Source organism: Festucalex cinctus, chromosome 7, assembly GCF_051991245.1.
Source record: "Festucalex cinctus isolate MCC-2025b chromosome 7, RoL_Fcin_1.0, whole genome shotgun sequence".
NCBI classification, from domain to species: Eukaryota; Metazoa; Chordata; class Actinopteri; order Syngnathiformes; family Syngnathidae; genus Festucalex; species Festucalex cinctus.
In genome coordinates this window covers 24,178,119-24,202,214 of record NC_135417.1, presented here as the reverse complement: position 1 = coordinate 24,202,214, position 24,096 = coordinate 24,178,119, and the positions used below count along the sequence as shown (strand labels likewise).

The 24,096-nt window shown below is 38.2% G+C and overlaps 1 protein-coding gene across 1 annotated transcript; it reads left to right on the top strand.

The window, feature by feature from the left end:
* Positions 1–232: 232 nt before the first annotated feature.
* On the top strand, positions 233–22,144 carry LOC144022625 (uncharacterized). The gene is made up of 3 exons (XM_077527574.1): positions 233–523; positions 864–1,091; positions 21,643–22,144. The coding sequence occupies exons 1-3, from the start codon at positions 386–388 to the stop codon at positions 21,799–21,801; spliced, it is 525 nt and encodes a 174-aa protein (XP_077383700.1). The 5' UTR covers positions 233–385; the 3' UTR covers positions 21,802–22,144.
* Positions 22,145–24,096: the final 1,952 nt, after the last annotated feature.

Here is a 24,096-nt window from a genome sequence, read left to right as displayed (position 1 = left end):
ATGGCTTCACATGCCCACAGTCGACAAATATAAACATCCTCTGATCGAACCACAAGAGGGCAAGGAAAAACTCAAATAAATAAATAAATAAATAAATAAATAAATAAAACTCAGCTCCTGCCCCTGTTGTGATACTTTTATTTTGAATGTCGCGAGAGGAAACTGGGTTTTTATCGCGGGCAATGTGACAACATCTTAGAAAGCAGTACCCCCCACCCCCTCAAACCACCCCCACCCTTCTCTCATTTTGTCAACTCTCCAAACACCACTCGGTCAAACTTTAACTTGGGTTGTTTGAGTAGCCGAAACGTACTAAAAAAAATATATTAAAAGGATATATCCTTTTAAAATTTTGCCTTCCACTCCATTGAGAAATTAAGCCATTATGGACCCCAGCGCCCCTCCGAAGGAATGGACGAATGAGAAGTCTTCCATGGGCCAAGCGCCCCCTCCGCCCTACCAGGACAATCCATACCCGGGATACCCCCAGCCTGGACCAGGCGGTTACCCTCAGTATCCGCAGGTAAGCTGCTTGTTTGTTAATTTATGTATTTATCTTCTTTTTCTGAAAAAAAAGAAAAAAGAAAAAAAAAAGCTTACAAATAATCAAATTATTGGCCCATATTCTTTATATTTTATATTTTATTTCATTGGCTGTTTCAGTTCCGAATTGTACGAAGTATGCCACCGCGGATAAAACTGCACTACAATTGAACAAACGTCAGTTAATAATTCTGAACTTAAATTCAGGACACCTGTGATTGTGTACACGTAAATTCGTGCCAGTCACGTCTGTCAATTCATTTTCAGGCTGGCACTTTGAATTAGAATTAGTAGAATTAAATATTCGGTGGCTCTTGCAGGAGCCTGCATATCCTCCACCATATGGCGGTGCTCCGTACGGACAGCAGCAGTACCCGACGGGTCAACAGTACCCACCCCAGCAAGCTACGGTCACCGTCCAGCCCACGGTCTTCGTGACCCGAAGTCCGCTTGAGAACCCAGTCAATGACTACATGTGCTATTCCATCTTCACCTTGCTGTGCTGCTGCTTGCCTCTTGGAATCGCTGCCCTCATCTACTCAATTAATGTGAGTTCAAGTCATTACCAATCCAAAACTTCGGGCCACTAACAATATACTGAATATAATTGAATACATAAAAAATAATTGACAAAGGACGCGGGCTCTAGTACTGTTACTACTAATGATGATGATGATAATAATAAAAATAATTTGGATTATAATAGATCTTTTCCAGTTATGCAAAATCACAAATTATGTAGCTACAACCAAAACAGAACAACAGTTACGTTCATACAGTATAGTAACCCAATTTCAAGACAAAAATAATTTGCTCCACTTTAAGGTCCGATTTATAAACATATCAACTCAACTCAACTCAACCTTATTTATATAGCGCTTTCAAACAACCTGAGCTGTCACAATGCACGTTACAGAAACACAAGAAACAAACATAACGTTACGCAACATAAAACCTTAACACCAATACAATCACAACAAATCAACATTCCTCCATTCATACATATGCTTTGATGTTTGAAGCAGTTTTCGATGAAACTGGACAGAATCAGTCTCCTTTCATCAGTTGATCAAAGACATGAGCTCAGCATGCATGACGACACACATGTTTGCTACAAGCTAAGTTTGCTTATAAGCTAGCTCATAAACAAGCAGCTGCTGCGTTCATGTTGAGCACCATAAACAAACACCAATTCTCAATGTGTGCTTGTACTATTTTTGGACTTTATGTATGGACAATTCCGAGCATAGGTCACAAATCAAAATGGTGGTCAACTCGGTGAAATGACACTCTCCGCTCATTGGAAAAAATATTGGAGTTTAGATCCTTATAATTTGATGTACAGTGTAAGGATTATTTTGTTTTCAAAATTTGATGAAAATTTTAATATAAGGGGTAGAATTGAATGACCTGTTAACTAATTATGTTGCTGATTTTATTAGAGGTGACCAAGCATCCTGATGAAATGTTTAAGGGAAAAATATACTTTTTTTTTTTTTTTTGTCAAAACACGACTTTGGCTGTTATTGTATATCACATCAATGATTCCCCAAAAAAACGCTTTCAAAATTGTCGCCTTTCTACGGAGTGAGCCATCCCACGCACTCACATAAAAGAGAGGAAAAAACATTTAATTAAAATGAAATCATAATAAAATCAGAATTATATGTACCGTATATCTATTTTTAGATGAGCGTAATAAATTTACAATTTATGACTTTTTTTTATGAAAGTAAAGTTGTTTGGCTTATCTGTGTTTGATTTGTAATGTACAGTAGAGGCCAAATTTTGGACACACTTTCTCATTCAATGCATTTGCTTTATTCTCATGACTGGTTACTTTGTAGGTTCTCACTGAAGGCCTCAAAACTATGTATTGAACTGATGTGTATGATGTGTAAAAAAGAAATATATATTCTAGATTCTTCAAAATAGCCATCCTTTGGCATTCTCACCTCTGGGAACATTGTTAAAATAATAATAATAATAATAATAAAATAAAATAAACTTCTTATTGTTGAGAAACCCTTTCAGGTGACTTCCGTTTGAAGCTCATCGAGACAATACCAAGAATGTGCAAAAAAGTAATCAGAGAAAACGGTGGCTATTTATTTATCTACTGTATTATTTTCTCCTTTTTTTTGTTAAGTACATAACTCCACATGTTTGTTAGTTGTCATAGTTGTCGTCATAGTTTCGATGACTTCAGTGAGATTATACAATGTGCATACCATGAAAATAAAGCAATTGTGTCCAAATTTTTGGCCTGTACTGTACTTTCGGTGTGGAATGAAAAATATAAATCAAAATTCTACGTAGACCAGGGAGAGGCAATTTAAATGATGGATGAGTGCACATAGGACCACACACACTTACCGGTGTCTGCCATCTAGTGGTGAATGGTGATATGACAACTTAAACATAAATTGCTTGTTGTATTGGTTTTATTGTGTTCAATTGATTAAAGTCAAACAATGTCACTGCAACTCTGCGCTGGAGATTAGATAGGTTAGATCCAGTGTTGTTAATTGTGTAGTGATGTGCAGGCAGACAGACAAGCAAGCATTCAACTATAATTGATTTTTACAACGATTTAATGCCCGCTGTTCAAGTATTCATGAATAAAATACTGTACGTCGTGTTAGACTACGCTTGCGCCAGAATTCAGACGCGGTCTGAGCTGGCAAACTCTCAAATCATCCAACTATCTTCCATCTAGGGGTGGGTGATATGGCCTAAAAATTATATCATGATATTTCAAAGAAATTTGACGATATTGGTAATAATTACTGAACAATAGATTTGTGATTGACACTTCGGAATAATAGCACTTTTATTGCAGCAACAATATTTAAGACACTTTTTTCCCCACAATTGAAATGTAAATAAAGTGCAAATATACCAACTCTAATGGAATAAAATGGAAATAAAAACAGACCAGGTCATGTTTACCTTGCGAAATGTAATATAACTGCTTAAAGCACATTTACTTAGCAAATACAATGAAAGCGCATACCTTCAGAATTAAGTGGCAAATTGCACGAGTCAAATAAGTCCATTATTTTCTCTTGTGTGGTTGAGCCTTGTGAATTTTTTTCTTCTGCGATTGTTTAGGCAGTGGTTATTTTTGCCGCAACCGGCGGCAACCCTCCTCGAGCATTATTTTGCCGTGAATGATTGATGTAGACATTACTAGCGGATATGACAAACACAAATGTGCATGTTTACGCCACTGTGCGACAGCAACACACACGTCGTCTTGTTGAGAGCATATTAGCTTAGCGGTCGGTTAGCATCACAAACTCACGTCAACTCGATGGCGAATTACCAGTTTGATTGATGCGACCGCTTCAGTATTAACCAGCCACCGTCTGTTTTTCTTTTTCTTTTTCTTTTTTTTTTCTCATAAGGAGCGCGTCTAATCAAGAGTGCTCCAGTAATTAATGAACTTTTGTTCACCCCCAACAACATTACCTGCTTTAGCCTCCGCATACTCTTAACTTTACGGCAACAGTTTTCCTGCACAATTTGCAAACAATTGTTTTTTATTTATTTATTTATTTATTTATTTTAATTTTTTTTTTTTTAGCATTATATCTGACCTCTTGTAGCAAAACAGCCTCAACACGACGAAGCTCACTCCCACTTTGCCGAAAACGCGACAGAACTGGCTGCAACTCTTGCAGCCACACGCTCCTAACTTGTTTTTTTTATGCAGCAGCGAACGACACGTATACGTCCAAATTGCCACAAAGATGTACAATGTTACGCATTACGTCATCACGTCAATTTCGCGATATTTCAAATTTTATTCACCTAAAAAAAAATACACCGGTATTATCGTAGACAATATTTTTTGGAACACCCCTACTTCCTTCCAATCATATCACCTTGTTTAGGGCCATGGCAAGGCCATCAAACTTTGCCGAGGTTGAGAGACATTCAATTAAAACACACTAAGAGATTGAACGTTGCTCAGGTGAATTTCTGTTGTGTCAATCATTAATCGTGTCAACTTGGATTACATCATCTGTGGGCGTACGTGTTCTTTGGCACGCAAGGGATTGAAAGGTCGCACACACACAGACATAGCGAGGAGGATCAAATGGAGCAAATAAGAGTCTGTGCCCTTTCGTGTTGTATAAGGTACTTTCCCGTATAAGATAAACATCTTTTATTGCCTCATGATTCTCGGAAGGTGATTGTCCTCCCGGATGCCTTCTCTGCTCTGTTCACAGAAGCACAGGCCAAGACACTTCAAACTTTCAAACCTCAGGCCCGCAAAAAAGTTTTTTGTTTTTTAACATTTTATGTGCATTTAGTGTATATTTCTTTTTTTAATTTCAGATTGGTGTTTATAAGTGGTGTTTACATGTCAGCTTTGGACTAGGTATAAAACTGTGGTAAATAGCACATAAACTTATTTCGCTTATTACCTGAGGTGTATGTATAAAGACCTATACTTAATTGAACTACGATGGAAAGATAACTATACTTTTAAATATTTCATTAAGATGCTCTCATATTGTTTGTTCAGGTCACTCACAGGGTTAAAAACGTCATTTTTGACAAGTGAGTCATTGCAATGCTGTAAGGGAAGAATACGTCTTGAGGGTAAATACCAGTTAATTGCTTCCATGCGGCCAGCTTTCGTAATTGAGAAGAAAAACTCTCTTTGGAGTTCTGTTTTCTTAAAACAATTAAGATGAAACTTCTAAACTTCTTCTTACTTCACAACTTGAACATATCGCGTGCAGGGCTTGGACGTGAATGTAAATGATTAGACAAGGCTTATTTAAAGTTGTAATATAGGTTGACAATATTTGTCTTCGTAAGGTTTGATACCTTTTCTGGCTTCTTTATGTTTTGACCTTCCCTTTATGAGTTTACCATATACAGTGGCATGAAAAAGTATCTGAACCTTTTGGAATTTCTCACATTTCTGCCTAAAATCACCATCAAACGTGATCTGATCTTTGTCAAAATCACACAGATGAAACAACAGTGTCTGCTTTAACTAAAACCACCCAAACATTTACAGGTTTTCATATTTTAACAAGGATAGCATGCAAACAATGACAGAAGGGGGAGGAATAAGTAATTGAACCCTCTGCCTAAGGATACTTAAAGAGCAATTGAAACCAATTTTTACCAAACAATTTAAGTCAGGTGTGTGCCCAATCACTGATGAGTGGCTTAAAGCTTCCCTGCCCACTATAAAACACACACCTGGTTAGAATTGTCTTGACGAGAAGCATTGTCTGATGTGCACCATGACTCGCTCAAAAGAGCTGTCGGAAGACCTGCGATCAAGAATTGTTGGTTTGTATAAAACTGGCAAAGGATACAAAACCATCTCTAAAAGTCTGGATGTTCATCAATCAACAGTCAGCGAAGTTGTGTACAAATGGAGAGAGTTTGGCACTGTTGCTTCCCTCCCAAGGAGTGGCCGCCCACCAAAGATGACGCCAAGAGTTCAGCGCAGACCACTCAGAGAGGTAAAAAATAACCCTAGAGTGTCTGCTAAAGACTTACAGAGATCACTGGCACAGTCCAATATCTCTGTGCATGCATCAACTATATGTAAAACATTGGCCAAGAATGGTGTTCATGGGAGGACTCCACGGAGGAAGCCACTGCTGTCTAAAAAAAACATTGTGGCTCGTTTAATGTTCGCAAAAAGGCACTTGGGCACTCTACAGAAGTTTTGGCAAAATATTTTGTGGACTGATGAAGCCAAAGTTGAATTGTTTGGGAGGAACACACAACGTCATGTGTGGAGGAAAAATGGAACAGCTCACCAACATCAACACCTCATCCCCACCGTGAAGCATGGTGGAGGGTGCATCATGGTTTGGGGCTGTTTTGCTTCCTCAGGGCCTGGACAACTTGCAATCATTCATGGAAAAATGAATTCAAAAGTTTATCAGGATGTTTTGCAGGAAAACCTGAGGCCGTCTGTCAGACAGTTGAAGCTAAAAAGAGGATGGATGCTGCAACAAGACAATGATCCAAAACACAGAAGCAAATCGACTTCAAAATGGTTTCAGAAGAACAAAATACACGTTCTGGAGTGGCCAAGTCAAAGTCCAGACTTGAACCCCATTGAGATGCTGTGGCATGACCTCAAGACAGCGATTCATGCCAGACATCCCAGGAATCTGACTGAACTACAGCAGTTTTGTAAAGAAGAAGAATGGGCCAAGATCAGTCCTGATCGATGTGCCAGACTGATCTGCAGCTACAGGAAGCGTCCGGTTGAAGTTATTGCTGCCAAAGGGGGGCCACAAAATATTAAATGTGATGGTTCAGTTACTTATTCTTCCCCCCTTCTGTCATTGTTTGCATGCTATCCTTGTTAAAATATGAAAACCTGTAAATGTTTGGGTGGTTTTAGTTAAAGCAGACACTGTTGTTTCATCTGTGTGATTTTGACAAAGATCAGATCACGTTTGATGGTGATTTTAGGCAGAAATGTGAGAAATTCCAAAAGGTTCAGATACTTTTTCATGCCACTGTAAAGAACGTTGTCATTTGGAGCGGATCTTTTGTAGGTTACATTCCAGGAATGGCCTCTGCTTTATTACAGACTTTGGGCTACAAGTTTCGTTTCTGTTTATGGAAAAATTATCTTACAACTGCAAGTGTGAACATGTCTGAGTGACTGTTACGGCAGTGTACCACTACAAGTCTGTCACTGTAAAAGCTCTCATTAGTCTATATTTGAACAATTAAAAATCCTGCTGTCTAAATAATATTTTCCAAGTGAGACCATTTATTTGCATTCACCTACCTTGCGACGACCAGCTTGACATTCAGGCAGCGGGAGATGTTGGTATTGCTGGAGAAACATTATATTATATATTTATTCACAATTGAAAACAATTCCCAGATGTCTTAATAAAAAGAACATGATGGCTGAAAATAATATGTCGTTATTCTCTATGATCAGTTAATGGATTAGGCCCGTGCTTTGTAATTATCTAAACATGTTTCATATGTCAAATTAACTCAACTCAAATTAATTTATTTATAAAGCACTTTAAAAAAAAATCATCTGAATACAAAGTGGTGTACAGTGAACATAAAACATAATAGAATGAGAGTTGAAATAAAAACATGAAATATAAAATATACAGTAAAACAAATAAATAAGCACTAAGGTTGTTACGTTCTGAGTTTGGATCCCAAAAGCGCAGACACAAATAAGATTTAACTCTTTATTCGCATAACATCGAGAGGCGTAGAACAAACTCAACTAGACGAGAAACATTGAGAATGCATCGAGAGTCACGGGACGCCAAGCCCCCTTGGGCTGTGGAGATGCACAGTGGTAATAATCCAACAAACTCACACATTTCTCAGACAGCTTATATAGAATGTGAATCGATCTGATTGGTTGTGGCTAGACATGTGGGTAACAGGACTGACATGGAATTATCTGATTGGCTATTGACCAGATAAAGAGATTAAAAACGCTTGACATCACATAGCTCTTGACATCACATAGGTTAAGAACAGTTGAAACTAGATGCTGGTTACATCAGTTCAAAACAGACACGACCTCACGGTCATGACCCAAACATAACACTTGCATGACCCAAACTTAACCCTGGCATGACCCAGACATGACAAAGGTCATAGAATAAAAATTGGTTTTAAGATGATTTTTAAAAGTGGACAGTGAGGGAGCTTGTCTAATGCTAAAAGGCAGACTATTTCAGAGTTTTGGGCCACAGACCGAAAATGCTCTATCCCCTCTGAGCTTCTGCTTGGACCTCGGTACCTCAAGGAGCAGCTGGTCAGAAATGCTCAGAATTTCAGCTCTTCAAAAATATTCTCCGATTTCTATAGTCTTCCATTAATTAAAGCAGACTTGTTATCTTTGATTAGAACCTAACTAAAACTAACTTACTTTGGAAAACAGTGATCAACATTATTCATTTGAAAGTTTTTTGTGGGGGTTCTTGACCTATTGTAAAGGTTTTTGACTTCAACATATATATGTACATTTTTTCTTTTTTTTTTTGTGCATTAAAATTGGAGGGGAGTTGAAGGGTGAAGACTTAAAATTGGAGGGGAGTTGAAGGGTGAAGACTTAAAATTGGAGGGGAGTTGAAGGGTGAAGACGGTGCTTCCACCCTTCCCCAAAAAGCCAAAAAGAATAACTCCCGTGACGATCCAATGCATGGATTCAAACGACACAGGTATGTCCCACAGCCAACACACCAGCTATGCTAAAAGCACACTGCAAGTATCTCATTTCTCAGTTTGTGGCTCCCTGTCAATGTCTACAACTAGCATGAGCAGCAGATAGGAGAACTGAGACGTGCCCGCGATTACGACAGCCCAAAAAACAAAATATAAACAGTAGTGATTCTGTGGTCATCATCGTGTCTCAGATTAAAAACAAAACAAAACAAAAAAGATGTCATACATTAACCAAAAATGAATGGCATGGCAAAAGAAAAACAAAAATTGTTAAAAACAAAAATTGTTGATTAAAAAGGGAAATGAACTTTTGGAAATATTTTTGCATATATTAAGTGGTTAAAATGTGTTTGATAGATTTATTGTTCCATAGGGTGGCTTCATATTTCTTTTGGCTGGACGGGAGGTTTATTTCATGTCTTAAATTTATGTTTCTGAAATACTTCACAATGTGCACATATTCTGTTTAATTGTGTTGGTGTCTGTCTAAAGGTTAAATATTTATATTTAACATGAAATTATCAACCTTTTGTTTTCCTGATCCTTATTTTGAAGAGAAAAAAAACACACAAAAAAAACAATTATAACTGTCAATAACTACTAATAAATATTTAAACTGATACATTTTTCAGTCATATCGCCCAGCCCTTTGTTGCAGTATATTTAAATAATTGATTCAAAATATAAAAATATAGAAGACATATTTGTTGTTGTTCACATTTGTAGATACTGTAAAAATTTGTGGTGTTTTAAGATTAATGTTTACAAGCAACAAATGTCACTATAAGTTGTGAATATTGAAATGAATCGTATCAAATCGAAAATTTTATCGTTCCCAAACTTAATCGAACCGTATCGAACCGTTCTGTTCTGAAAGATAATCGTTTTTCAATCGAATCGCAACCTGTGTATCGAGATACATATCGAATCGGCCTCATTTCAGAGATTCCCACCCCTAGTTTTCAGCATGCACGAGTCGACTCAAGTGTACACACTGGAATAGCGGAACAAACAATAGAGGAATTAAGGGGATTTTCATTTTCAACCTGGATAGATTTTTATTTTTTGTTTTATAAAGTCTTTACAAGAAGTCAAGAGAGACTGCCTATTTTGTTTTTCATTAAAAAAAAAACTTTATTTTCATGTTAAAAATGCACTTTCAATAAAGTATTTGGAACTCCGTTTCTACCGCATTATTTTTATGTTGAGATGGTGTTATCGGCAGCTGCTGAAAGTAACTAAAAAAGTAACTTTTAATCTAACTTAGTTACTTTTAAAATCAAGTAATCAGTAACGCAATTTAGTTACTTTTAAAACCAAGTAAAGTAACTAAGTTACTTTTTCAAGGTAACTGTGGCAACACTGTGTGTGCCCTATGTGTATATTTACAAAGTGTATAGTGCAAAACTAGTGAAGTGAGTAAGAGGAGCGACCAGCGGGGCCTCACCCAACCCGGCGGGTGTAGGTGGCACGCCCGCCACCCAGAACACCCCCACCCCACCCATCTGGCATATCGCATATATTATTTAAGAGCTCTGGGATGTTCACGAAGCATCCTGTAAAATCTTCATCAAATTGAAAACAGTCATTGACTTTTTTTTTTGTCGCTTTAATTGATTAATCGTGTATTGAACTAATTGTTACTAAGTTGCAGCCCTACTACAAACCTTTCAATGTGGGTCAGTCTATTACCAGACAAAGAAATCCTGCTTGAAGGGGAAAACTTGTAGTTGTTTGCTTGAATTTAAGATATATTTTTTTTTAACACCAGTCCTAGAACTTTTCTGACACACTTTGTACAAATTAGTTGAGCTTGCATGCGACTCTGTTGCTGTTTCAGGATGTGTGCCATTAGGTGACAGGTAGTAAATTAAATTTGCAGTAGAGCATGTTGGATGAAAAGCTATCACACAAGGCTGTGTACATATTGCAACAATTACACCATTGTGTACTGACTGTAACTATAAACGACTGTAATTTTCCATGATGGAAGCACACTCGTAGATGATTACCAGGGCCCGGTTGTTCATTTCTCAGTTATTTTAACCACTGTTTAACCCCTAACCGCCTGTTAAATTCTTAATCTGCCGTTAACTAACCAGCCGCTAAATATGTGTTGTTCAAAACATGGTTAGTCACGCCGTTTGATAACGGCACCGTCAAAGTTAACTGTGTCGTTTACGTTACTGGTTAGCACCGATATATCCCACAATTCCTCTTTTTGTTTACTTCCGGGTTGGCGAAAGGAATGGATACTATCCAAATGACCCCTGGCACTCCCCGAAAATAAATAAATAAATAAATAAATAAATGAATAAAATAAAACGGGAAAGTTTTCTGCTGACAAAGAAAATGTTAAACAATCAATGGTTGAAGTAATTTAGGAGTTTTTGTGACATTATTTATTTATTTTTCATTCATCATAAGTTATTTGTGTTTTCTCTCTGTTTAGAACTTCTCTTAAAAAAACACATTTTTTTTTCTTTCTTCTTTGACGCAGCATGAGACTTGGAATTTTATGACCACGAAGAGGTAACGTGTGCTTAACTCTTCATCAGAATAATCACCAACGTCAAAGTCAAGCCTTCGATAGATTCTTTTTCTTGTGCTCAGTGGGCATCATGAAGGCAGCATTAGCCACAAACACAGAGTTAACCACACTGTTTAAAAGTTAGCGACGGTCCTTAGGTGTGTTAACTTTAACAGAAAGTTAACAGCAGGTTAAAGTTAACAGAGTTTTGAACAACAAGATAACAGTGCCGTTAAAGTTAACGGTCTCTTAAATCTACTTAACCAACGGTTAAAGCTATGACCGAGTTTTGAACAACCGGGCCCAGTACTGTAAAATAGTTTATGTGTGGAGAATGCAGGTAATCAACAAACACTTAGGACATTATATCATGCGTGACTAAAACATTGGCTGTATGTATGTTCAAACCAAGAACCTATCATGTCCTGTTCAGCCAAAATTAATTTTGTGGCTGACAGAGAGAACGGAAGAAACAGAAGTTGGGGGGGAAACAACAGAACCATTACTTGGCATATGACTACAATAGTATCACGTTACACAGGCATCATATTGTCACCTGTGAAGGAAATGGAAGAGGGGACTGCTAACCAATAGGACAGGATGTGACAGTGCTCTCGCTTATTTGAAACACATTTGCGGCGAGACTTTCCAAACTTTGAAACATCTTCTATTGCTGCGCTGGGTACACTTTTGAATAAAGTTGCTACTTGTGATTTCTGAGTAAAGTTAATCCTATTGCTAGAGTTAAAGTCGCTCCTGCTAATGTATTTCTTCTGATACATTTGACTGGCAGGATAGGTGGCAATTTTCATTTTTCACCCGTGAGTGTGATGAAATATCCACCCGAAGGAACCTCTTAGGTGGTGGGTTGACATGAGGACCCAGATGCAGAAAGGAAGCACAAAGGTGATGATGAATTATTGATTTGTCCAAATGTAGCAGGTTTGCTGGCTGCAGGGAATGAGTCGTGTTCGGAGGCTTGGGGAAATGCATCAGTTTGGCAGCAGTCAGGTGTAAGGTGGATGGGTGGCAAACCAAGGCAGGCAGGAGGCTGGAACTGGCAAAGAAAGAGAGCAGGATTCATATCAACGTCTCAAAACATTACTAGGACTCTTGGTTACATCTGACTCGATGTCGAGTGCAAATGTTGTGGCGGTGCAGTGGAGTACCGTAGTTCAAGGCTAACTTTAAAAAAAAAAAACAGCTGCTGATAGCTGATCTGGTGCAGCTACTACATGGCTCCAACACATGAAAATGTTCTCATGCACACGGCGGCGATCAGGGTGCACAGACTGCAGCTTTGACAGGACGACTGAATCACTGGCTGAATCACTCCTAGGCACTAAAACCTCAACATGACTGTTTGATTTCAGTTTTCTAATAAGCTTGTTTGCGCATACGGAAGGAGTCTCAATTTACTGGGCCATTTACATTCCTACCCTCACCTATGGCTACGAGCTGCCGGTCGTGACTGAAAGAGCAAGATCCTGGATACAAGAGACCAAAATGAGTTTCCTCCGCAGGGTGTCCGGCCTCTCCCTTAGAGATGGGGGAGAAGCTCAGTCATCCGGGAGGGGCTCAGAGTCGAGTCCTCCACATTGAGGAGAGCCAGATGAGGTGCCTCGGGTCACCCCAATGAGGTGTTCTGGGCATGTCCCACCAGCAGGAAGCCTCAGGGACGGCCCAGGACACGTTGGACTACGTCTCCTGGTTGGCCTGAGGACACCTTGGGTTCCCCCTTGGAGGATCTAAATGAATTGGCTGCGGAGAAGTCTGGGCTTCCCTGCTATAAAGTGGCTGCCCCTGTGACCGGACCCCAGATAAGCATTATAAAACGAATGGATGGTTTGTTTGCGCGATGTATTGTTTGAATATCATCATAATACATCATATCTGGTCTACTCTGTCTCGCCACCCAAAATATTTGGCATGTTTGAATTGACCATGTCCACTTCGTTGTCAGTCAGTGGTGCTTCAGATTGTCCGTCTGGTGGGATCTATGGGGATACTTTTCATTTTTTTAATGTATGTACTTTGATGTACCTGTATCTCATCGTTCATAGAATCTACTTTTATTCGAAACTTAAGTTGCTTTTCTCTTCCCTATTCACCTGCTAAGTAGCTTTTAACTCAGAAATGACTTTTGTGTAAAACACATCTATGCCCCATGTCCATTCCACCCCAAAAAAAGTAATCAACATAGGATGTCAGAATTCCTGTCACCTGACCATACTGATCTAACCAGTAAAACACAGATGGATCTACTTTTGACACTCCCAACAGTTGTATGGTGTCTCTGACTCTATTGTACCAGTACAAAGAAGCATCTGTCACACCATAAACACACTTATTTATCTTCCACACAGTCCCTTTGCTCCGTGCCTCCTGAGGAGGATGGATGTAAATGTCAATTTTCAGTATCTTGCCCTTTAAAATGGCTGCTTTAATGAATATACATGGGCTTCACAGCTGTCACGTATTTGACATATGACAGCCATGATCCTCTTCAAAGATTCTGTAGCACTGCTAGCGCATGTTGGTGAGTTTTAGGGAAGGTCCTTGGTATTGAACTCCTCAACATCTGTTGCTACTAGTCTGGCCTTTGGCATACCAGCAGCAACTGTTTCCTTCAGCGTGCACACCCACCTTGTTAAGATGCATTTGTGACCTTCATTGGTGATTTCACCAAATACATATTCCTGCTCCGCCAAGGACAGTTCCAGTATAACTTTGACCACTTTGTTTGCCTTTATAACTGTCACTTGGCCAGTTTTCATCTTCAGACCGTCATAACTTTTCTGGGCTTGTGGCAGCTGAGACTGTTAACTGCCTCCTGCATTTATGGGGGTTCAGCATTATGCATTATTATTAGGGGTGTGAATTGCCTAGTACCTGACGATTCGATTCGTATCACGATTCACAGGTCACGATTCGATTCGATACCGATTAATCCCGATACGAATTTATAAGTCGATTGTTGCGATTTTTTTTCATTCAAATTTAGAAAATACTAATCAGTAAGCTTGTAGAGTGTAAGATTTATATGAAAATGTATTATTTATTTATCTGAAATTTCAGTCTTATAGAGGTTGTAATCTGTTTCATGTTTGAACAGCATTAAAATAAAATATTAAGGCTTAATGTTCCGTTCATATAACATTCTTCCATGCTCAAGGTGTGAATCCCAAAAAAAAAAAAAAAAAAAAAAAAATCGATTCTGCCGATTATTGAATCGATTCGAGAATCGCGCGATGTAGTATCGCGATATATCGCCGAATCGATTTTTTTTAACACCCCTAATTATTATGTTCATTTTTGTCACTTCTTCATTGTTCCTTTCAGATTTTGAGATCTGCCATAACTGGAGAATTTTCAACTGTGTCCATAACCACCTCTTTGGTTGATATAACATACTTTTCTCAGGTCTGATGCACCCGCATCCTGGTCCTTTCCACTCGTTACAATCCACTATCTTTGTCTGCTGATATACTTGTCAACAACTGGTTACAGTTGATTGGTCTTATGATTCTCGTGGATCATTTTAATTATTTTCACATTGCATGTAGAGGCGAGATGTGCTGAGCAACCCAGGAGGAGTTCACAGTGGTTTCCAGGGTGAGTACTGAGGGCAGGTTTGGATTCTAGCACCAGTAGTTAAGGGCTATACCCATATGTATGTTGTACCTGGACTTCTTTGCCTTTAGTGCCCAAACAAGTGTGTTGTTTCAATCACAGTTGTTATCCAACATTTCAGTGAGAACTTGATTCCAACATGCAATTATTCCATGGGCTGTCGGCTGGTGTAGTTGTGATCTCATTAAACTTTTCAGCCATGTATTTATTATCATTATTGAATTCCCATCACCTCATCCACGTACTGCAAGACAAATCTTAGAATGAAAACATGAAAAACAAGCCGTCACTCAAGAACAAAGCTGTATTTATCAATGTGGAATGAAATGTACTGTACTGTATATTTTTATTCTCTAAATAACAAGACCCCAAATAGACACAATATCAAGAAAATCTTCATGCACAATCATTAACAATGCAGAAACTGGTAAGAATAAACACAAAAAAGAGATTATATTGTGGGATTAATGTCGCGGACTTCTCCCAAATACAGAAGATGAGCTTGTTAGAGATGAAGCCAATTTAAAAGTCATTTGACAGTGGCACAATAATTCTTTAAGATCCCGATAGGAAGTATTTTGAGATTAGGGCTAATGTGAATAATGCTTATGGAGTTTTGAACGCAGCATCCACTGGATCCGTACAAGGGGGTCCTGTGACCGCGTCATCAAGCGGTTCTTTGTTCCCCAAATCATCAGCTTGTTCTCATAGTTTAGCAAGTAAGGACCACGGACAATATCAGCCACTGTTTGTTAGAAGTCCTTTTGGTTTTAAAGCGATACAAGACTTAGAACTCATTTTCCAGTATTGGATTAGGCATTGTGTGTAAAGAATAAAAGTGAAAATATCTGTGGCATCTTATTTGCTGAATTTTCTTTTAAACTGATTAAGTATCAAAATAAGAACATACCTTGGTGAACGCCATACTGATCACGTGATCGTGATGACATATCCCACACGTAAAACGAAAGCCGTCTTCGTTCATTTCAATGGGAGTTTGCTGACATAATGGGCAAGAAAAAGACCATCTTCAATTCCAAATACTGCCCCAATTCTGTTTTAGAGTAAAATCCTGCACATCTGGATTCATGTCATTCTGTATTGGGGTGGGGCGGTGGGGGGGTTGGCCGCTCCTAATGCGGGCTAAAGTGTGCTTCGCACACGACATGTAGCTTAGCCTAGCAGAGTAAAAGTCACCTGGATGTTTGTTTTGTTTGTTTGTTTGTTTTGTTTTTATTTGTTCATTTTTCCTTTCGGACAATTGCGACAAATTTCAACATTTCAACAGACAGTTAACAGCATGTACCCGAAAAGAAAAAGGGCTGACAGGATGAAGCCGAAGCTTATTAATTCCCGTCCCCATAATTGTCATGTGCTGAAGGGTTGGATCCCAAAACGCAGACACAAATAAGGTTTTAATTATTTATTCAAATAACCTGACTTAAACTAAAAACAACGAGAATGCATCGAGAATCACGAGACACCAAGCACCCTTGGGCTGCGGGAACGCACGGAGGAACAGCTTGCAATAATCCGGCAAAACACACACATTTCTCAGACACTTATATAGACAGACAATCAATCTCATTGGTTGTGGCGAGACATGTGAGTACCAGTACTGACATGGAATTCTCTGATTGGCTGTTGACCCAGTAACGCAATTACAGATTCTTGACCTCATATACATCACATAGTATTACAGATCGTCCTAGATATCCCATAGCATTAAAGATTCCTGACATGACATAGTCCAGACATCATATAGCCTAGAACTACGTAGTTGAAACTGGATGCTATTACATCAATACCAAAAACAGACATGTAACGGGTCGTGAACTCTGGCGCACGGTCACGAACTCTACTCAAACTTAACCCAGGCGGGACCCCAGACATGAGACAAGAAGACCCAAACATTACTCCTGCATGACCCGAGTCATGACAATAATACACTAGGACGCAGATTATCAACCTATTAGTTCTTCCCGGTGGTGTTTGTTGTTCAATGTTGATTACTGCTGTAATATTGAATTATTTTTTTTAACACAAACGTTTTGTGCTTGAAGTTGCGTTGCTAACGTCTATGAATTGCATAGCAACACAGTATATATGTTTTTTTTTTGTTTTTTTTTTTTTAACTTAATCAGTGAAAATATACTGCATTACCTGGTTTGGCAACAGCAAATCCAAACTGTATTTAAATTCCTCTCTTGTCAATACTATTACATTTTTTTACTTTTGAAACGGACTTATCAGTGTATTACTTTTCTCTCAACAAATGTCAAGCTTCTGTCTCAAGTAGCTTCCCCATTTCACATTTTGAAGATGTGAAACAAACATTCAGACAACTCCCTATTGCTGAGTCAAAACTGAGGATTTCACAGGTTAAGCACAATGCATGCAAACACATTATTAGCAGATATTAACTACCTTTGCTTATTTCATCAGAAGAGGATTGGATGCTCAAATTTGTAAATATGTGGACCCCACTTTGTGATGTTGATCAGTTATTCTCATTCTGTTTTTGACAAGTTAGGCGAACCTTGTGAGGAATACCGGTGAAGAAAATGGCTAGATGCCATTTTCTTTTCTTTTCACTTCCCCTATTTCACTGTGTATTATGGTTCCCTCCCCTTACTTTAACTATAGTGCCTCTTACATACAAATAAAGACAGCTTTTTCTCAGTTTGCTGTTTCACAAGCTTCAGGGCATTTCCCAGGGCATCTTGTTCCAATAAATGCCAGCTGTAGTGATTCAAATCAGAGTTTCCCTTCCTCCTTGTAGCACAAGTCGGTCTGCTTATCATCCTTTAGCAGTCAACTTAGAGACAATGTTGCTGTGGAACATCCGGCCTCTGTTCCTGGATCCGTATATGGGTGTGTTTAGCTCGGAATCACAACATACAGTATAGATCATCCCCGTGTGACATTACATTTGTACACTGTGTGCGAAGGCTTCCATGTTAGAGGGAACACGGTGCTAATAGGGTTATGTGTTCACATTTAGTTGTGAACACTGAACAGCTGTGCTGTTTATGGCTACTCTAATTGCTCAACTAAAGATAAGAAATCATTCTTTCTGTTACCGCCAGTGATTGTAAACTTGGGGGAAAACAAAGCAGTTGTCTGAAAGAAGACGAGCACGATGGGCATCAAAACAGAAAAGGATTTATACTGCACACACTTTATATCAGATCCTTTTTTCTTTTTCATATGCAGTGGGTCGTAAGATTTAACCTTTGATAGTAATTTTTAGGCAGACGTGATGCTCACCTGTCACGCAAGTTTTAGTTTGCATTCCCGTTCAACATTAATATGTTAATTATGCAGAGGTGGCACCGATGGACTGTCCGTTGCCGACAGATACACGTATTGCTAACAAATGACACGAAACTTGAAAAAAACAAAACAATGGCAGACTAATAAACAATTGGAGTGGGTTTTCGTACATCAGCGTAATCATCACTCACTGGATTTAGTACTAATGCACCTCTCACCGATTGACGCCTGTTTTGGTGACCTGAAATAAGCAGCGCTGCGTGTCTCGCATTTGTTAGTTTGAGCATGTTGCTTAAAACTCATTTGCTTCCAAAAACGTATAAATACGTTCTATTTTAAATGTTTTAAGTGTCCCAAAGATGTATTTATACGTGTTTTTTTATGCTAGAGCATACAGAACGCTTTGATGCAGCCTCTCAACTGCAAAGAACGGTTTATGAAATGGTAGTTATTACACAACTGGCCAGCAGGTGGCAGCAGAGTAAAGGAGATCAACCAGGAACATGTTGAAAAAAAGCTCAGTTACTCACAATTCTAAATAGATTTGTGAATAATTATGAAACTTTGCTATAGACCCCTTCAAGGTTTGTAAACAAAGTGACGCAATTTAAAGGGTGGGGCTTAGCTGGAGGCAAAAACACCTCAGTGGCGTGTGCTTCTAACACCGGTCAGCATATTTTCACAGAAAGTTCACGCCGGAAAGGACGCGGAAAATGGCCATTTGAGTTCATATGTGAGTAAACTGACTCCCCACGACCGTGAATGTTACTTTAAAAAGTTAACTGATGGGACGACATTTACTGACCCCTACTCACTCACGCACTGGATAGATGATTTAACAGGACTACCCACCGTGCAATGGCCGGACATTTAAATCTACCTCATAGAAAAAACTGAGCATTTATACTAAAGATAAACTGAAGGCCTATAAATCATTACATGTCTACAACTAACTATGTCTTGAATGGACATGTTCAAAATTTGTTCAAACAACTTGAGCGAGGACTTTTGTGTCGTGCGGTCGCAAGTGCTGCCAAGTCAACGACAGGGACAGAAGACGGGGATATACGAGGCATGTACCTCTCCGACAAAAATTTTACAAGAAGTTATCAGAACCATTGTGGGGACTTTCGCCTCGACAAAACTGAAACATACAGCTAAGGTTTGGTTAGCTAGTGGTTAGCATTCGCATGTAGCATGTAAACACGGACTTTTTGTAAATCCAGCGCATGTAAAAATAATCCCACAAATAATGACTAATTTAAGTAATTTCAATCACAACTAATTCTAGCCCATATCATTGTCCATGCTGAATTTGATAGTTAAATCTTAACCGATGTGAAGTGTGCGCTGCAAACACGAGCATTGTTGATGATAGCCAAAGACAGTCCAGTCCTTTTGCCTAATCGAGTTTAACCACAGCTGTCTGCAATTACTCTGACTGGCAGAGGCTGGGATGCGATAGAATTGGATAGATTAGATTAGATTAGATTAGATTAGATTAGATTAGATTAGATAGATAGGCGCGAGAATTTCAAGTTTTTGTTTGTCCACGGTTCTGGCAACCAAAAACACAACAAGACGTCATTTTCTACAGACAACCAGTGTTGTTTAGTTCTAGCTGCACTTCGTTGCCTCCAGCGGTTGTTTTTGCCTCCAGTAAACACAGTGACGTCATCGTGACGTAGGCCATAGAAGGGTCTATATTCTAATACTAATTGCTATAAAACGAAAACCGATAGAAATATACTTTGTTTTCCTGATGAAAGAAGAGAATTTTCATCTCTGTGTGCCCTGCGATTGGCTGGCAACCAGTCGCCTACTGCCCAGAGCCAGCTGAGATAGGCGCCAGCACCCCCCCCGCTACCCTTGTGAGGAATAAGCGGCCAAGAAAATGGATGGATGGTTGGAACAAGAGACTTTTATCTTTCTTTTGGTATGTTTTAGTGGCAATAGAAAACAATAATTTGTGGGCCTTGCAAAATCAGTCAAAATCCAGTAAAACAGCCAGGAGTGAAGGGGATTGCTTTTTGAAAATGGCTGCGAGTGAATGAGTTAAGAGGACTGCATTGATGTGTGAGAGTGACTACTTCTGTGTTTAATAAAGGATCTCTGCTAAGACTTGTAGCCACAGCTATGATTGGCTAAGGAGTCTTTTAAAAAAAATATATTATTATTGTTTTCTCTTTTGTATTTTCATTGACTAGTGCAGATAGAATAGTGCATTTTGCGCGCAACCAAACTAATGAGACAACGAGGTACATCTGAATGAAGGTGGAGCTGATTGGTAGAGAAAAGGGACAGGGCTAATGAGAACAGCTTGGGACTTGATAGGGAGACACAAGGGACACAGAAAAGCAAGACAACATCTAACTAAACTAGACTAAGTGCAATTTCTGGAGAAATTGCGTGGGAATGCTGAAAGCTGAATGCTAAGAGCTGAATGCTAAGATTTGAATGCACGTGGAATGCTTATGAAGTAAATTGAGAGATAAATTATGAAATTATGACCTCCTGGTTACTGGACAATGCACTTTATCAACTGTGCCACCGAGCAGTGTAAGACACTTGGTAATAATGATAAATTATATGTATGGAAGTGGGCTTGGAAAGTGATACTTAGAAAAAGTTCATTGTCAGTCCCATTGAAAATGAATGGGGAAAAGTTGGTATTACAAGTTAAATTGTGCAAATTTCAATATACGATGCAAAAATCAACCAAAAACACAGATCATGACACAAGGTAGGTTTCCAGACACTTATTTTTATTAAAATCTTCAAGAATTGCGAAAATAAACCTGAATGGAAACACTAGAAATTCAGAACAAATGGCCTAAAATTCATTTAAAAAAAATAAAAAAATAAAAAGTGTTTCCGCTTTAAGGAGGTGGATTTTTCAGCTTATCGATAAAACCTAAATGCACATTTTGGTTTTGGAAACAAGTTTTGTGATTTATTCACGGGACCGTATACAACATCACACGTTTTGACAGGATACTACGTCGCGTACGTATTGTAGTCAAATTGGTGGCGGATGATCAAGTTATGCTATGTTTTGGGGGCAAAGAAGAAATTGAAATATTTCTAGAATTAATAAAACGGATGAACATGATCAGCCGAGTGTCTTGTGGCAGAGAGACGCGCCAGCTTACTTGTGATGAACCTTCCGTTGAAACAGTTTGTGCTCGATAAAGCCTCGTAATGTAAACATTAAAGTGCCTTTTTAACTACTATCTGCTTCTAATCATTTTATTTCAGCATTATTTCAAATGTAGTGAGCACAAAGCACGGATACCAGACTTTCAAGGATATTGAATAAAGGCTCAAACGGCTTTTCATAAACAGTTGGTGCTACAAACTTCAATACAGTTTCATAGACAATCATGTTAGGACAAAAATTGTGCTTGTTTGCTATGTATCACTATTTGTGACTTTTTTTTTTATGCTAGACCCGAGAAGCCAACCACAGTGGGGACCAGCTGGCGGCCGAGCGGAGCAGCCGGACTGCCAGAACCTTGAACCACGTGGCCCTGGGACTCGGCATTGGGGGCTTCGTCCTCTTGATTGTCTACATTGTGGTTTTGTCGTCCTTGGTGTATCAATGGTAAACCTGTTCGGAAAATGTCTCATTATGCCCATTTATACACTGAATCAGATCACGATAGTCGTTACATTGAAGTCACCTGATTGTCTGTTCGTGAAAAGAAAATGTACAGCATGTACAATCGTCGTGTTGGACGATATGATCTGTTTTGCTTTGATTGTATCCTGACAAAATTGATATTATCCAAATGTTTCTACTAATATATGTGAACTCCTTTCTGACCAGTTTCCCTGGTGTTTAGTACATGTGTAAAATCATCACATCTTTATTTGAAGTTTGTTGAAATTTGTAAAAAAAAAAAGAAACAAATATATGTAAAATAAATACATTAAAAACGTTTTATCTCCTGTTTGTTGTTTTGCCTTTGATGTCGTTACAATAATGTGTTGAATGTGCTAAATAGATTTGTGAATATGCCTAAGCATGGTATTCTTATTACTATTGCGTTTGTGAAAAATAAGAAGCAGCAAAATCCACCCATTTTTTTTTTTTTTATCCATTTCAGGGGGCAGCCATTTTGCCACCTAATTAAAAATGAGATCACAGTTGCTCAGGGGTCAAGTAAGGACCAATCACAGTTCACCTGTTTTCTGAAGCTGAGCCGTGATTGGTCGTTACCTGAGCCCATGTGGCTTATATGAAGTAAGCTTGTGTGTGAGTGGGTGGTTAAAAAAAAATATATATATATGGCCGCCCTCCCAAGATGGATGCTTCTCATATTCATGCAACTCATATTCCACAAACACAATATTAATCAGAATACTGTGTTTAGACTTGTGGGGCTGCAGAACTACTATTGCAATGATATTTTTGGGGGGTTAGCTTCCCTTTTAAAAGTTGATTTTATCCACCACACGTGCAAGATATTAAAAATGATACATTATTATTACTCCAATTTCCTTCCACTGCACATTTGAATGTGACCTGTCTGTGATGACTAACTCTCAGAAAGGTATGCTTTCCCATCACGTCACAAGACCTCTGCAGAATTTTTTATTTTTTTTGCAGAATTTGCAGGAGAGATGTATCTGAGGTCATCAATGCTGTTATATGCAATTAGTATGTATGTGTTAGGGATAGACCGATTATCGGCTGGGCCGATTATCGGTGCCATTTTTTTTTTTTTTCATCTGAAGGCCGATAAAGCTCACTGAGCAGTGAATACTTGCGAACGTAGCGATTTGGGGGTTTTCATCAGGATTTGTAAGATGTTCGCAGTCAGTTTTTATTTGTCGTAAACACATTTGGAACATATTCAGACAACTTTTTGAAACGTTTTTACGAACCCGGACAAAAAACCCAAATGAGTTCCATTCACATGAATTTGTCACTCAGTGAGATGCGGAGAACTTTTCATTTATGGATCCATTTAAATTTCCACTTTATGAAAACTAGGAACTCCTTACACTTTTTATTAAAAAAAAAAGAAGAAAGAAATTATGTTGAAATTTTAGAAAACTTTATTTACCATGGAAATCTTTTATAAATAAATAAATCAAGAGTAATAATAAATAAATTAATTAGATAATGAAAATTAAAAAAAATAAAATAAATAAGAAAATAAATATAAATGAATAAATAAACAAAATAAAAATAAATAAATCAAGAAATTATATTGAAATTTTAGAAATCTTTATTGACAGTAGAAATCTTTAGGGATCTATTTACTTGCTTTTTAATTTTTATTATTATTTTAATTGCGCTTAACACATGCTAATGACGCCTGGAACCTCCCTGCAATTTTTTTTAAATTTTTTTTTTTAAACAAATCTGTTAATATAGTTTCAAAGAAAAAGTTTTTTTCTTTTTCCATTTTACTGCAAATGAATATCGGCTTGAAATACCGGTTATCGGCCTTCTTGACTACTAATAATCGGTATCGGCTTTGAAAAAACCATATCGGTCTACCACTAGTATGCGTGTGCGTGCGCAGCCAAATAGTAAAATGTACCTACCCCTGGGCACAAAATCAGCAGCGGTAATACCTGATCCAATTTCTACTTCTTTTTTTTAATTTATAATTATGACAAAATGCAAGGTGTTGTGATTGCATTTCATTGACATACTCTTTGACTGTATGAAGGCATCACATGTCAAAGTGGGTCAATACTTGTCAAGAGCTGTCTACTCTCATTGTATGGACCAAAACTGCCAAAATTCAAAACAAATGACTATAAATGAGTAAAAGTGAAAATAAAAACGCATATACAAAATATAATTACAAAATTAAATAAAAAAAATCTAAATGGAAATAAGGGAGTTTTCTTCATAACTTTCCTAAAGCCCAGCAGGAATTTAT